The 17,515-nt window shown below is 41.9% G+C and overlaps 1 protein-coding gene across 3 annotated transcripts in view; it reads left to right on the forward strand.

Annotated features, from left to right (window-relative positions):
• Positions 1-2,750: 2,750 nt before the first annotated feature.
• The window catches only part of LOC148015677 (Ubiquitin-like superfamily protein), a 112,723-nt gene continuing 97,958 nt past the window's right edge, over positions 2,751-17,515 (forward strand). The window contains exon 1 of one of the 3 annotated variants that reach the window (XM_087665115.1): positions 2,751-2,904. In XM_087665115.1, coding sequence (XP_087521241.1) covers positions 2,857-2,904 — 48 coding nt within the window. In that variant the 5' untranslated portion in view covers positions 2,751-2,856. The remainder of the gene's footprint in view (positions 2,905-17,515) is intronic. The other 2 variants (XM_087665113.1, XM_087665114.1) reach the window with 2 other exon arrangements.

Consider the following 17,515-nt stretch of genomic DNA (forward strand, 5'->3'; position numbering starts at 1 on the left):
ATGTACTTTTTGGATGAGGCTAATGTGATTTCTAGATAGTTTCATTGATTTTGGATATATAAGGGACAATTGTAAATGTTTTTAGTTTATAATGAAAGCTTATTTAGTCTTAAAGGTTAATGTTGTGTGTTATTGTGGTGTTTCGTTTAGTCTTGATTAATTCTATATGGTTCTACGTTTCCTTCTAATATGAGATGGTATGATGTGGACTTATAAGTTTGAAATTTGATTAGTGTTCTTATTATGATTTTTGATTGATTGATGTAGATTTTCTATGGAAATTTTAATATAAAATGGACCATATGACGAGTCAAACATCCTAAATATTAAATATAGATCATAATGTTATGAAACATTAAAAAAGGAAATAAGTTAACAAATAGAAAAATAATAAGAGAAAACACACACTAGAGCCCAACCTTCCCAATGATAAAAGCCATGGTTTGCCGTGCTATATTATGGAATGTTGATTACATAGCTACTTATATTTATATTATATATATAATTTTAAAGAAAATAAATATCAATAAAAACTACATTAAAGTGTTATCAATTAAGAGGTTTTGTGTAGCTTGCTATAGTTGATGCAGAAAATTCTTGTGCCAAATCATGATGTTTTGACATCATCATTGCATTTAGAATGTGTCAAAACCCCCCAAAACAACTCTAAAAGCTTCGAATTTTGACTCAAATGAGGGAAAAACAACAAAACTAAGTTTTTACTTTTGTTTTCTTATTTTGTGCGTGACCTTGTTGCTTTTGCAAAGAAAACTAGGAAAGCTTGAACCATATAAAGAAAATAGCAAAACATTCCATAAAGAAAGCTTATTTTAATAAAAGCATATCCTGAATCTAATACTTTAATGTTATTTATATCAATGAGATTAAATTAACTAAAATAATATAAAAAGTAAATTATTTGATTAAAATAAATACTAAAGAAACTTAAACTTGTAATTCAAAAATAAACTAATAAAATATTATGTAAATACATATTATTATACATTATGCTTACTATATAGATTCATCTAAAGATTATTTATACTCAATAATTCTTCAAAAATATTAATTTATCTAATTTCATCTAATAATCTACTCACCGTAATACTAAATATATTAGCTCCATACCACTATCTACCAAGCAATGCAACGCTTATGTGTAACAAGTCATAATTATGCAACAAATAGATAATGAGAATCTACAAACAAATAAATCTAAAATCATATTATTATTATTATATTTTTATAGCATTCATTGTATGATTTCACCATATAACTTGATCCCTATCACATTTTTAGCCTTATAACCCACCAAAGACTCACAAAATGACAAGTAAAGTCCATTTTCCATAATGTTTTTTTATTTTGAGGACTCTTGTTTACTCCTATTTTGTCCTTTGTGTTTATGTGAGAATTGACATACTTCTGTATATTGCTATATGCTTGCTTCTCCATGTGGAATGGGAAGCTCAAAAACGTTTTTAATCCTTGAAAAGTGGTGGATTTAGGCTCTTTTCTAGCTAAGCTAAAGAAGAAGCTACTTGAAGACTTAATTAAAGACTCAAGTGACAATGTTAGTAGTAGATGTGAAGGGGTATTGTAGTAAACCTTTGTGTCTTTTCATAAAAGAATATGCTTCGTAGAGGAGACTCCATTACTACAGGAGACTTATGTGCCATTCTATTGTATTCATGAGAAAGAACAAGTGTGAGAGTGATAGAGAGAGAGAGAGGGAAGATATAAACATTTCATCAATTCCATGTATCTTTGTGAAAGAGATTTTGAGACAATGATAATGAAAACCTCAATGAAGATAATCAATGAAAAACTATGAGATTCTTTTGTGAAGTTTTACATTATGAATATGTCTCTTTCTCTCCTTGTGGTGGTAATCAGAATAATTATTAGTAGTCATCCCCTACTTGTGAGCCTCAATCTAAGTTAGATGAGGACATTAGGAGCTCTCACATTGTCTTTGTCTATCATTTTATGTGTTTTAGACACTTTAGGTAGAGGGCACATTAGTACATTTCTTTTTGTGCACTTTTGGCTATTTTTTAGGGATTTGACCACATTTAGGATTTTCCCTCTTTTTTGCCTATATATAGGCAGCCTATCCTCCCACTTTCATAATTCATTATTCGTCATTGATCCTTCGTGATCAGCCAACCCTCCTCATTCTCTCATCCCTTTGCTATCGGGTTTGGCGCCCACACTAATGCATAGAGTTGCGTGCTGGGGCTGATTGTTGCAATCTTGTATCTTTAGCCATTGCAATCACATTGTTCCTTTTCTCTCCTACGTTCACTCTTTGTCTCCGTCTTCTCTCCATATTCACTTTCCTCTTTCCATTGCACACTTTCAGATGGTATCAGAGCCATGCGTGGGAGTTGGAGATCTTGAAGAGGAGTGTGTTGTCCACAAAAAACTTGCTAGTCATCATCCCCATGTGCTACAGACCGTGCACTTGGAGTCAAACAGGGCAGGGTGGCCTATTTCCGGCCTTTTTTTAGGTTGCGCTTACCAAGACAGATTGCGTTTGGTCTCTACCAGCGGGTTGAGGGGCTCCATTACTACCATAGACGATTCCACGTGCTTTGAACTTAAGGAGTCCCCTCATTTTTGGAGGATACTCCATAGGCTCCTAAAAGTTCTCACATAGAGGCTAAGAGTGGTTAAATAAACAATCCAAGCGTTCTTTGAACTTGACTACACGGACTTGCGCGAGTAAAATGCGTGTGTCCTGGCTCTCTGAGGACAGACTCATAAGGTGGGAGTTCTACCTAAGTGTATATTGTCATCTGACACAAACTCTTACCGGGAAGGATTCTACAAGGTGAAGCATAGGGTGGGAAGATGTCTGACACGTCAGAGGATGGGAGAGCTCGCCATGAAGATCCACTGGTAAGGTGTTTCAGTGCTTGTTATTTATCACTCTGTGCACGTTGAGCAGGTACTGAAATGCGAGGGTTCAGTCTGAGAGGAATTGGGTAGCTCAGAGAATTTTAGTTACGGTTCAACCGGCAGAATGATGGTGGTAGTCCACCGCTTCTCTTCCCTGCAGCATGGTTGTATTGATTCAAGACATTCTATCTGGTGAACAGGAATATCAAGAAGTGTTCACAACGTCAGTTTTGTATTAGGTGGTTCTCAGGGCACGTTCGTGCAGGGCTTCTGCACAGCATAGATCATATTCTTCTTTTCTATCCGCAAGGATCCGTATTTTGGGCTCATCCTCAAGATGTCGTGTGGGCAATGATTCCTGAGACCAGCGGAAGGCTCCTTGCAGGCTCCCAAAACCAATATCCTAATATGTAGTGCACGGAGGATCATTACGCCAACATGAAGAAAATAACGTTTGGATGGAGAATGTTCCAATAAGAGTGTATAGACTTCTTTTGGATTGGAAAGCAGCGCCATGACACCGCCCAATTGGCCAAAGAACTGATATATATTAATTTTAAGGTTTTATGCAAAAATTTGGGACGTTTGATTTGAGATTTGTAAGACTTATTTGGCTTTTTTGAATGGGTTCATTACTCAGCTGGATTGTCACGGGGTTTGTCCAGGGGGTTCCAATTGAGCCACAAGAATGCGATCACCACCAAACTCGTTGAGAAGAGGGCTGCACTCCTTAACATGATGAAATAAAGAGGCTGCTTTGCCGTTCTGACCTGGCACATCACCTTTCTTCACTGTTAGCCTATAGGATCTTAGCAAGTGCAGGTTAGCAAAACAATCTTCTTTTACCCCTCCCCATATCCTCCATCAAGATGTAGTCACGTGTATATCAACAACACATTACCCCAACTCCACCTTTGGCACATGGCAATCATAATCTCTGCTCCTTCCACTCCATGTCCCACTGCAAGTTCCCAATGTACCTCTTTAAGTTCACAGTGCTTGAGCCCTCCTTGCTCATCTTCCTGCACATGACCCCTGCTGCTGCAAACTTGCTGCAATACACCTGGGAAGAAGCCTTTGATTGCCTCATATTTTACATTGATGGCCTTTAGTTCTGCTGTTTATAGATGGGGAAGGTCAGATTCTAGAATTGGCTGCTAAGAGGTTTGTTTTGACTGCCACGTGGCATGCTAGACCCAATCTACTGAATCTGTAAACCTTTTTTCTTTGCTAAGTTGAGAATTACATCCAGCCTGATAAGTTTTGCCGCTATGGAGGATCATCTGCCCTCAATTATACAGAAGCTGCAAAGAATTGCAGTTTGTGCCCTCTTCTTTCCCTTCTTCTTGCAATCTAGTGAAATTTTAAAGGTTGCAGTGCAGCTTTATCTTCGGATAAGTTTCATGTCCTTGGACATCATGGATGGGTGCACTGTGAAGGAAACTGCTAGGGTTTGCACTGAGGATACACAGAGTGTACGACCACGACAAAAACACAAAGAGACAGACACCGACACAGAGGGCAAAACTCAAACCCTAAACGCAAAACTCAAAACTCAAACACAAACAGAAGAAGGGAGAGAGAGAACACAACTTTGAAGGGAATGAATGCTGCAAATGAATGTAGGAGTATATAGTGTGCTCAAGGGCAGAGCAATGTCGGAGTGCGACGTCCACCGAAGATGGATCCCAAGTCTATGATCACCAGTCGAAGTGTAGGAGTGCTGAATAGTAATTGGCAGCAGGCTGGTCACCAAAACGCAACAGCCTAGAGGTTGGAAATGTTTGCCGGTCATTTCTTGGACAGAGTACTGCAGTGCCACGTCAACAGGCGCCACGTTAGAACCTGTAGTCGGACAGTTTTTTACTGCAGCCGACGTGGTGCAGTTATTTCCTATTTTTTGGCTATTTATAGCCAGTTCGTGGCACACTCTAGCATTCATTATTTCAGATTTTGATTTTGAGATCAGTTGGCTGAGACAAACTGTGTTCGGGTTGACGGAGATCGAGGTCATCAAGTCAGAGACATACGCAGATATTTCCTTTGTCCCCTTGTGTATTTCTGCACTCTTATACAGCATACTACACCGCAGATTTTCTGCGTTTACACAGTCTTCTCTCTCTCTCTCTCTCTCTCCTCTCTGTGTTCACTCAGTCTTTTTCCCACGCTTCCGCATTGCTGCACTCTGACATGGTATCAAAGCGGTGAAGATGGATTGATTGAGGACTTAACCTATCTAAAGAGGAGATTTCAACGCGACACAAGGCTGCGTTTCAAAGATTCGAGGGCGGGTGAGTGGGTTGCGTATCAGATCAAGGTTGAAGCGAGCGTGGGCGTGTGGGAAAGAAGTCTAATCAGTGAATTTGCTGCAGGTTATTGCTATTCGAAGGGGAGGAAGGTTGCGTTTGAGGCCTTCCATTGTAGATTTTATCTTTTCATCGCGTTCGGCGGGTGAATAAGGTTTGGGCAGCATAGGAACCAGCCCTAGAAGGCTGCGTTTTCATAGTCAGAGGTGACTGATTTTACGTTTGTGCAGATATTGCAGGTTAACATGTCTACAGAGACTGATTTGGAGTTCCAGACGATCCTGGACAGGAAGTTGCTTGTTCTACTAGCTCTTTCATCGGATCAAAAGCTTGATGGTGACAATTACCGCATTTGGCAGGTGATGACGTTGGCCATTTTGGAGTCTTATGATTCGGCGGAACTGGTGATGGAGGAGATTAACAGGCCCTCGGTGAGGGATGAGTCCAAACTCTTTTTCAATGCTTGTGTGGAGTTGACCAAGGCCTAGTCTCATTGGGACAAATTGAATGCTAGGATTCGATGTTTTCTGTTTCTGTCTTGCACCACAGCCGTGATAGCTTACATCGAGCACTTGACGGTGGCTTGTGAGATATGGCTGGAGCTCAACGAGATGTACAACCGGATGACCTGATGAAGAGGGTTTCTTTGGAGGTGCAGATGCGGACCTTGTCTGTGAATAAGTCTTCTTCGCTTCGAGAACACATCAACAAGCTTCGGCAGCTTCAGATGTAAGTTCAAAATGCGGGGAAGCCTATTTTCTCCAAAGACATGGCGATCACTTTACTATCTCAGTTGCCGCCACGATTTGATACTTTTTATTCCGCTCTTATTACATCAGGGTGGGAGTTGACTTTTCGGTGGGAAGAGTTGATTCCTATGGTCTTGGACCAGGAGGAACAATTAAAGGGACAGAATGCTTCCAAATCGGAGGCAGTGGTTGGTTAAGCCTCTTAGAAGAAGGGGAAGGACCAAGAGAAGAAGGAGGACAATAAATTCAAGAAGGACAAGGAGAAGGAATCGACTTGCCATATTTGTGGAAAGACCGGTCACTGGAAGAAGGATTACCCCGACAAAGACAAGAAGGATACCAAGAAGAAGGACACGAAGGATTTTGGAGTGGTGGTTGCACCCTCATTAGCTGCTTTTCTATATTTAGCAGTCATTGAGGACTCTCCATCGAAGACTTTTGATGTTGCGATGATAGCTTTCCATGCTCGAGAGTGGATTGTGGACAGTGGTGCCTCACGGCACATGACTCCTTCCGTTGGTGTTGCCCATTTGCGACCTTCGCGTGGGCAGAGTTTCATTGGAGACAACTCTTCTGCGTCTATTGCTGCGCGGGGTGAGATGCAGCTTATTCCAGATGGACGTGGTGGTACCCACATCTCTGAGGTGTTGCATGTGCCAGATTTGGGGTATCATTTACTTTCGGTCCATAAGATTTGTGCTCTTGGTCTCTTGGTGGAGTTTGACAGTGATACTGTTTGAGTTCTTGATCGTGGATTGAGGAAGGTTCTCTTTGCAGGGTATGAGGAGAATGGCGTCTACAAATTGAAGTCTTCTTCAGCTCTTACTTCTCTTCTTCTTGCTTCTTAGACACAGCTCGAGTTATGGCATGCTCGGTTTGGCCACTTGAACTATGAGTACTTTTGGAAGGCGTCGCCAGGGTCGTTTGTCCGAGGATTGCTGGACATAGTGGTGAGCCATTAGTCATGTGTCTCTTGCATTCGTGGGAAACTGCATCGGGATGCGATTCCCAACAAAGCTTCTAGGTAGTCTACTTCACCCATGGAGCTTGTATCTACGGATCTTTGTGGCCCGATGAGAACCAAGTCCTTAAAGCGGAGCTTGTACTTCATGTTGATCGTAGATGACTACAGTAGAATGACTTGGGCCTATTTCTTGACTTTGAAGTCGGAGGCTTTCTCTCACTTTAAGGATTGGCTTCTCTTTGATAGAATCGTTCTGGCCAGCAACTGAAGACCTTGCGTTTAGAGGGAGGTGAATTTATGTCTAATGAGTTTGCTCATTTTTGTGCAGATAGGGGTATTCGCTAGGAGTTTGCTAACACCAACACTCCCCAAGAGAATGGCATTTTGGAGCGGAAGAACCGAAGTGTGATCGAGATGGCACGCACCATGATGGAGCACTGACAGACACCTTAGTTTTTGTGGGCCGAGGCAGTCGCTACCGCAGTTCACATCCTCAATTGATCTTCCACTTCGGCTGTTGACAGGATGACACCTTTTGAGGCTTACTTTGGGACTAAGCCTGATGTCTCTTATTTCAGGATCTTTGGGTGTGACGCTTATGTGCACATTCCGAAGATGCAGCGTGATAAGTCTGAGGCGACTTCCCGACAACAGGTTTTTCTTGGCTATAGCTCCCAATCCCAAGGTTATCGTTTGTTTGATCCCGTCAAGCGGGATGTCTACACGAGCCGAGATGTGCGGTTCGTGGAAGTTCCAGCCATAGAGGGGGGTGAGGAGCACTCTGTTCTTTGCGATCTAGGGGAGAGTTGGGCTCTTGAGACAGTTTCTTTGGAGCCAGAGCCTCTTGATGGAGATTCTTCTTCTGATTAAGAGTCTTCTTTTCCACCGGCTGTAAAGAAAATACCCTAACACAGAAGCATAAGCGGAAACCGTACATCAAAGCATAGGTTGATAAAAGAACACAGTTAGGGTTAGGGTAACTCAGAGACATTGAATACAATTAATAAATGAGATGATATGACTACTGATAATACGATGCTCATGCAGCAAACACACTATGCAGTGAATGAATACTGAACTTCAAACTCTTGTATCTCAAGGATTAGGGTAGGGGTAATGAGCAGGAGAGTGTCGTACTCCAAATGGATCCTGAATCGCAGCAAGGCAGCCTTCAGATATCGAACAGCATCAAACTCAGCAATGAGAAGCTAGATCTAATGCGAACAGCAGTGAGGAGAGAGAAAGACTAAAAACGCAGGCAAGACAGCTTGCAGGAGAAAGACTAAAAACGCAGGCAGGATAGCCTGCAGGAGAGGAAAACTGCAGTGACTACAGTAGGAGAGAGAAAACTGTTAGGGCGGAAGCTGGGGCCTGCAAATGCAGCAGTTTGCTAACGTGGCAGGTTGTACGATAACAGTGCAGATGATCAGCAGTCAGTCGTCAGGCAGAAACAACAGCAATCAGCGTGTGCAGGGTTGGAAACATGCGCCAGACTGTAGGGAATAGTGATGAACAACAAGGACTGAGATGTCCTCCGCGAACGGGGTGTGGGCAGCAAGCTGATAACACCTGAAACCTATAAAAACGAGATTATAGGAAGAGTGGAGGGCTGGCTGCCAATTTATCGAAAATTAGGGTTCTAGATCCTCTTCCACTTAACTCTCTCGATTCGCTCCTCGTTTTAGGGTTTATGCTAAAATAAGCCTAAAATAAACATGTTTTGGGGCTGTTTAAGTGGCTAAGAGCAATTCTTAGCACAACACCCCCTCTTAGGCCCAAAATAGGGCGAGAAAAGTAGGCCAGCCTGAATTTTGATTTACCCCAAGGCGTCCCATCGCAAAGCAGCCAAGGCATCGGACAAAGGGTGCGCGTTGGTTGCCCAGTGGCCTACCAAGACTACAAAGGCGATGGTTATCTTACCAAGGGAGCCTAAGTGATCAACCCATAGAGGCCAGGGCATCGGACCAAGGGTGCTCTGCGGTTGTCGAAGGGCCTACCAAGTCCTACAAAGGCGGATGGAATCAAAGGATTTTTTTTTTTTTTTTTTGGAAATGTTTTGAAAATACATAAGAAATATAGGGGCAGCGACCGATTAAGTGATAGATAGGAAAAGATAAAGAGAGTTTTAAACTCAAGTCAAGCACAAAACTAGCAGCTCAATCCCTCGCATTGACTAGGATAAGTGCCTAAGGATGAGAACAAGTGTGTATGTGCCAATCATGTGGTAAATATGTGGAAAGGCAAAAAAGAGGATGTTGGGCTTAGCAAGACTAGCAAAACAAGCAAGCAAGCAAGGGTAGGGAAACTGCCGTTAGGAGAATTGCCATGTGTTATGCTAAGAATATGGTGGATCCTAAAGTCGACCACTCCAAAAGACGGAAAAGAGATAAATGCGTACAAATGCATGTTTACATGAACAAAATGCCAATGCATGGGGTAATGCAAAGGGAGATGCAAGATGCCATGCTCATGCAATATGCTATGTAGTGGTGCCACTGGGACAATGCCCTCGCAGGGGAATTGTTCACTTGTCCAAGTGCCCTTGAAAGAGCTGGGCTGTTGAGGTTGTACTCGAGCCACACGTCCAGCAGTAACAACGGGTACTGAAGGAGCAAATAAAGGAGCGGAAGGCGTAGCCCCATTGGAATGTGCTGTTGCAGGGGTCTGCTGAGGCTTTTTAGGTGGAAGACCTTGGACCTTGGAGCGACACTCCTCGTCCACATGGCTTGCTCTCTGGCACTGTGTGCAAAACTGGTTTTTCTTACGGAGTTGCTGCTAGATAGGTCTAGATTCTTTGGTTCCATTTGAGGAAGAGGAGTCACCCTTTGATTGGCTTGTCTTCGCATCTTGCGAGTTCTTGCCATTGGTGGTTTTCCCTTCCGAAGAAGAAGCAACCAACCCCTTCTGCTCTGAATAAGGCTGTGATGAGGATTTTTCGTGGACGTGATCATGCATCCTCGCGTAATGCAATAATTGGCACTCAAACTCGTAGAAGGTTGGCAATTGAGGTTGGGAGATGATGTGTTGAATGAAATCAAAGTATTTTTTGGGCAACTTATTCAAGAAGAATGTAACCTGATCGTCATCTGCCTTTGGAGAGCCAGTAGGGGTGAACTCGTCAAGTAACCGCCTATATTCAGCCAGCTTGACTTTCAGATCATCCCCTTCCTTAATCGAGAACTCTTGAAGCTTAAAGTTGAGATTGATGCACTGAGTACGATCACGAGCCGCATAGCGGTCGAGAAGGTGACTCCAACGCTCTGATGCAAGTGGGAAGTGCTACAATTGAGAGTGAAACTCAGGAAGCAATCCCTACATCAGCTCAACATTGGATGTGGCATTGCGGGCTCTCCATTGACGGATGTAGTCAGGGTGAGCTAGTGGAGGGTCCGGCATAGGCTCTAGACCAATGATGAGGTCCCAAAGACCTTGAGACTCAAGCACTTGCTGTATGAAATTAGACCAAGTGGTGAAATTTGACCGGTTAAAACGTGTCTTATCCGTGAAGGCATTCTTGGCCGTCGGAGATGGATAGTGTAAAAAAGTGTAGTGGGGATAGGATGGGGGGTGGAGTACACTCGGGAATGGGCCCCAAAGTGCCCACCAGGCATGCGGGTAGTGTGGAAGGTGGATCCATAGGTAGGGATAGGCTGACTAGGCATGGGTATGGTAGCCAGATGAGGAATCCAAGGAGTTGGGATGGGGATACGGGGAGCATAAGATGGGAATCCTTGCGTAGGTGGAACCCAAGGAGAGTGTGAAGACGCACCATAAGCTCAGGATGGAAACCCTTGCATATGAGTGGTCATGTGAGATGTGAAGCTGGGGTTAGTGACAGGGATGCCCATCACAGTTGACCTAGGAGTTATGGGTATGCTCATTTACTGAAAGGTGAGAGGCACTATGTTAAAGGGTGGCATTCCCCCTAACAAACTACCATGGTGCAAAGAGGTAGAGAAAGTGGTGGAGAAGGAAAATGTGCTAGGAGCGGAGATGGAAGATCCAACCCCTAGGTTGTGTAATGTAGATGTGGAGTGTAATCCAAGGTTTTGGAAAGATGATGAGAGGTGATCAAGGTGGCATATAGAAGAGGGTGGGATGGGAGGGAAGTGAGAAGTGTGTGTGATATGCTCAAATGAAACAAAAGATGCAGATGTATCTGAATTTTGTCTGCTTCGTGAGCCCCCTCTATTGAAGTTCACATACGCAAAGCCATACAGATCTTGTACCTCAAAAGAAGAAACAGGCGAGGGTTTTGATTCATGCAACACAAAAGAATCGTACAAACCTGACATTCGACTTGGCTGAGATGATGAAGATGGATCACCAGACGTTTCGAATGCCGTATGTTGTTCATGATCGGAGAGGTGGCTAGTCTTACCAACTGGTTTGGATGTGGTAGCAAAACTGAGGGGTGTAAACATCACCGTACTTGTTGCGATAGTACTTCTCAAAGTCCTCCTCTATCATGTTAGTGAAATTTGGAATAGGAGTAGAAGAAGAAGGTGAAGGTGGAGTGTCATCCTCCTCACCAAGTACATAATGCCGTCTTAGGGCCTCCAATGATGGAGAAGCCTGATAGGATATCATAGGAACTGAAGAAGAAGATGTCTGGGACATTGGGGTTTGCACTGAGGACACACAGAGTGTACGACCACGATAGAAACACAAAGAGACAGACACAGACAAAGAGGGCAAAACTCAAACCCTAAATGCAAAACTCAAAACTCAAACCCTAAACGAAAAACTCAAACCTCAAACACAAACTGTCACAACTCTATAGAAACAGAAATTGTATCTTTTTTCATTAATTTGTCTATATAATGATTTATTAAATTTATTTTCTTTGCACTAATTAGATATAAAGAAAAGTGCATTGGAGCTGGCCATTGATGAGTGGTCATAGGTTATGGTGGACCCACGCGGTGGGTTAGAGAAAAGATAGTTCACACTTCCACCTATATGGCCCGATTGGGCGCCTGTGACCAAAACTCACACATATCAGGGTTAGACTCGCACACAGAAAAGATTGATGCCTTGAAGTGTGGGCTAGATCCACCAGAATAGACACTTACAATCAACAAGATGGCATGATCATGAAATGCTTGTATAATGTGCATGTGTGGGCTGAAAGCTTGAAATGCACATTTCTTTGCATAGGAAAGTCACATGAAGATTCTGATACCGTTTTTGCAATGTACACGGAAAAAGCTTTCATATGACACCCATATCAGGGGGGGGAGGGGGGGGGGGGTCCCTAAATTTTAGGAGAACCCTAAATCCCTAAATTTTAGGAGAACCCTAAATTTTAGGAGGTCCCTAAATTTTAGGAGCCTCGAATTAGCCTAAAAATTCTAGTCCTAAAAAATAGGGATGTCATTCTAAAAATAGTAAGTTCTGTACTTTGACTGTGCTTACTAAATTTGGTTGTTTCTATTCTTGATAGTATTCAGCCCAAAAAGAAAGGCCATAGAGAAGAGACAAGTGTCAAGACACTTGTCACACAAGTTTCCAAGTGTCCCACCACTTGTCACATCTCATGACATGTGGCTAGACACTTGTCTTGTGCTACTCCACTTTCCCCTTTTGTACTAGCTCTTTCCTCTCCTATAAATAAGAGCTCGTTTTTCTTCTTTCAGCATAATTTTTCTTTGCTGTAAACTCATGTACAGCACCCCCAGATAGCCAGAAACTGGTCCCATCCATCCCCATCATCATTCCCCACTTCTCCATTATCAAATTTCTTCATATTCCCTCTTCTATCACTGCTGTTTTACAGGACATCAAGCCTGTAAACTCATTATAGCACCTCCTTCTCAAGCTCTTTCTTCCATTTTAGCAACAAGAAGCAAGCCCTATCCATGTACTACTATTCAACGATGGAGAAAGGCTGATTTCCCCTCTTTTTTCTCTCATACTGTAAAGAAATCAGTTCTTATCATTGCATAATAGATAATGTATGTGTGTTTGTACATCTTTGCATGATCTTGTGAGAGTGAGAATTACTTCTCCTCACTCTCAGGTTGATTGTAACTGAGCTTTTCCCTAAGGGACTTGGGTTGAGCAGAAATACATTCCTTCGGGGGGGGGGGGGGGTTGCCCATCTTCAACCCTCAATCTTGTCTCCATTACTTTTACATTTTCATGGCTGTAATTTTGTGAGTAATTTTCATTTTCAGCTTTAAGTGTTCATTCTCTTTTATATTAAATCTCGAAAACAAGCGAATATCATAATTGTTAAGCATACTACGTTGTTCGGGGCGTTTACAGTGGTATCAAAGCTTTGGCTCGGTCCTCACCCCAACATTGGTAGTGCTTACAATTATAAGTTTGTTTGTTTTCAGCCCTTGCATTGAGTGCTTGAGCATATTTTTTTCTTTAGAGTCTCAATGGATTAGTCGAGTGCTATCCTTCAAGCCATTCAAAGTCTTAGAGAGGAGAATCAGCAAACTCGTGACCAACTTCTCAAACTAGAAAAAGTTGAGAATCCCAAAGAATTCAAGGAAAGAAGCCCATCTGCTTCAAGGAGACAAAGCCATACCAGAGCCGATCAAGAAGTCCAAATACTTCTAAGAGACAGTGTCATTCTACTTCAAGACAAAGAAAGAGATCGCGTCGAAGCTCATCCTCTTCTTCAAAGTCATCTGGCGCCTACTCTGATGGACTCTCTTCTAGTGACGAAGAGTCACACCCTTCTCGTGGAAGACCTCATTATCGTCAAAGGCATCGACATTCTTCACCCTCGTCTCCATCTTCATCCCCATCAAGCACTTCATCATCTTCAACCTCAAGATCCGGGCATAGACGAAGGCATAAGAAGAAGAAGAAGACTAAGTCACTATCTCAACTTGAAAAGAAGATCAAGTTCAGTATGTATGATGGTTCCCGAAATCTTGATCTTCTTCTGAAGTTTATTCGTCAATTTCAAATTTTGTATGGTCGTGACAAGTATAAAAAAAAAGAAAGATTAAGTTTGCAGCTTTACATTTAACCGACTTAGCCCATACTTGGTGGACGGGGTTGGAATATGATCATGCTGCCCCAAAATCATGGCGGTCCTTTGTTCGCATGATACAAGGCCAATTTCTTCCTGTTCATTTCAAAAGAGATGTAAAAATGAAATGGGATCGGCTTTGGCAAAGGAAAAATGAGTCACTTGGTGACTATACCAAGAGATTTTGGGAGCTACTTTTGAAGGTCCAACATTTCAAGAAGATCAGCAGTTCGGAAAAGCTTAGGAAGTTTCAAGGAGGTTTGCATTTTAAACTTCGTACTGCTCTTAATCATTATCATTGTTCTAGTCTCAGGGAACTCATTGACCATGCTGAGACATGGGAAATGGAGCACAATGGCAACAAATCATTCCGAAAGAATGATAAGAAGAGAGTAGCTGATGATGAGGAGTATTCAGCCCCAAATGAAGGACAAAAACAGCGGCAAAAATAGCCATCAAATCAAAAGAAGATGAAGCCCTATGCACCTCCTAATGCTCCTCAATTTCGCTCCAATCTATACCCACAAGCAAAGCAACTTTTCGAAGAAGAAAAGCAACGCTTCATGAAAGAAGGGAAGTGCTTTAAATGTGGACAAACAGGCCACATAGCGAAGCAATGCCCAAACAAGGGACAAAGCAAGGTTTCTGACAACAAGCCTAAGTTGCCAGTGAAAATCAATGTTATCAGTGATGTAGTTGCAAACACAACTCACACTCTAGAGACACGCAAATTATTAAAAGCTTGGGGACAGTTGCAAGGTAAGCAAGTACTATTCTTGATAGATCTTGGGGCGAATGAAAATATCATTTCCTTGCAATTAGCTAAAGAGCTTGGATTAAAGAATGAAGAGATGGACACTCCAGCAGAAGTTCGTCAAGCTTTAAATGCTGATGAAGGTGACACAGTGAAGACTGTGACACCCTACATTGGCAAGCTCAAGTTTCAAATTCAAGGCTACAGTGACGAAGATACCTTCTGTATCAGAGACCTTGATGGTTGCGATGTGATTCTTGGCATGCCCTGGAATCATAGAGTAGATTCAACCATCTTCTCTCAGAAAAAGAAAGTAGAACTCACCAACAAAGACAAGAAGTACGAGATCCAAGCTGGAGTTTCTGGAGACACCATACCTATGGTAAGCCATATGCAAGTCTCTAGAGCAATTAAGGATTGTGTTCAATGTTGTTTGCTTTATGTCACTGATGTAAAAGATAATATGAATGCTGAAAACCAAGAGCGACTTCAGCTCTTGGAAAAGTATAAAGATTGTTTTTCGGAAGATCTTCCTTATCAGCTTCCCCCAGAAAGGCCAGAACATCATCATATTGATATTATCCCGGGCAGTTCTCCTCCTAATATAGCACCATACCGTGTGAGCTGTCCTCAACAAGAAGAAATCAGAAAGCAAGTCAAAGACCTACTCAACCGTGGGCTAATTAGGCCAAGTAGCTCACCATTTTGTTCACCGGTTCTTCTTGTTCAAAAGAAAGATGACACATTCAGGATGTGCATTGATTATCGAGCCCTCAATAAAATCACTGTGAAGAATCGGTTTCCTATTTCCAGAATTGACGACATTTTGGATCGTCTAGGAGGCTCAAAGATTTTCAGCCGCATTGATCTAAAGAGTGGCTATCATCAAATTAGGGTAATACCACAAGATGTACACAAAATTGCTTTCCGCACTTCATACGGTCTTTATGAATTCTTGGTGGTTTCTTTTGGATTAACCAATGCACCAGCCACCTTTAATCGAATGATGGAGCGCATCTTTAGAGAGCATCGACAATATGTCAGTACTTTCTTTGATGATATTCTTGTCTTTAGCAAGAATGAAGAGGAGCATCATCAACACTTGGAAATTGTTCTATAATTACTTCAACAAAATCGACTCTTGGTAAATGGTAAAAAGAGTGAATTTTTCATGCATAAAATAAATTACCTTGGGCATGTCATCTCTTCTGAAGGGATTCAGATGGATCCTGAAAAGATCAGGATAATCCAAGAATGGCCTCATCTTCATGATGTACATGAGGTGCGATCGTTTCTTGGCTTATGCTCTTATTACCGCCTCTTCATCAAGCATTTTGCACATATGGCTTCTCTAATTCATGACCTTACAAAGAAGAAAATCTCTTTCCAATGGAAGGAAAAAGAGAAGGCAGCCTTCACAAGGCTGAAAACAGCTCTTACTTTTGGACCTGTTCTTATCATTCTAGATCTGGTAAAACCATTTGTGGTGGAAGCAGATGCTTACGGTGATTGTATTGGTGCAGTGCTAAATCAAGAAGGCCATGCCGTAGCCTTTGAAAGCCGCCGTCTAAATGATGTGGAGAAAAGGTATGACATTTATGAAAAGGAGCTCTTAGCAGTTGTTCATGCTTTAAAGATATGGAAACATTATCTTTTAGGCAATGAATTCCTTATTAAAACTGATCATCAAAGCTTGAAGTATTTCAAGACTCAAAAGCATTTGCAGGAGAAACATGCAAGATGGGAAAATTTCTTGTCTATGTTTCATTTTCAAATTATGTACACTCCAGGGAAACAAAATGTAGTTGCTGATGCACTTTCTAGAGTGCCGCGCATTGCAACTATTACAGTGGCTCATCATGAAGATTTTCAAACGATGAAGAATACTTATGATGAAGATACTGATTTTGCAGCAATTTGGTCAAATTTACAGCAAGGAGGTTCTCATCCAGGTTATTCCATCAAAGACGGTTACCTTCTCATGAACAATCGCCTTTGTGTCACTCTTCCCGTTCGACAAAAGGTGCTTAAAGAAAGTCATGAACCCCCTTATGCAGGGCATAGAGGGAGGGCAGCCACTCTAAGTGCAATTGAGCACTACTTTTATTGGCCAACATTACGAAGAGATACACATAACTTCATTGAGGCTTGTCTGGTATGCTAAAAATCCAAGTATGATAGGCAGAAGATTCCAGGATTGTTGCAACCTCTTCCAGTGCCCAAAGATCCATGGGAATCTATCACAATGGATTTCATCTCAGGTATTCCAAGAACACCTCAAGGTCATGATATGATTTGGGTCATAATTGATAGATTCAGCAAACAATCACATTTTATTCCATGTCATAAAACATTGAAATTTGCACAAGCTGCAAGACTTTTCATTCAACATATCTTCAGATTACGTGGTATGCCTTCTGAGATCATTTCAGATAGAGACTCCAAATTCACAAGTAACTTTTGGCGTGCTTTATTTGAGAATTTGGGAACCACTTTAAAGTTCTCCTCAGCTTTTCATCCTCAAACTGACGGCCAAACAGAGGTGATGAATCTCACTCTTTTGGATATGTTGAAAGCTTATGTTAGTGAACATAAGTCACAATGGGAGAAATATCTTCTATTATTGGAGTTTGCTTATAACAATACAGTGCACTCATCCATAGGGAAAGCTCCAAATGAAATAGTACAGGGTAAAGTGATTCCTCCTCCAATTATTCGCACTAAAGATAAGATTTTTGCTGCTGATGAGTTTGCTTTAGATTTAAAAACCGCAATGGATCAAGTTCGAGCCACTATCAAAGTTGCCCAAGAGTGACAGAAGAAGCAAGCAGATAAACGAAGAAG

The sequence above is a fragment of the Lygodium microphyllum genome, chromosome 24 (assembly GCF_053477565.2).
Source record: "Lygodium microphyllum isolate KBCC chromosome 24, Lygodium_microphyllum_v1.1.10, whole genome shotgun sequence".
Lineage (NCBI taxonomy): Eukaryota > Viridiplantae > Streptophyta > Polypodiopsida > Schizaeales > Lygodiaceae > Lygodium > Lygodium microphyllum.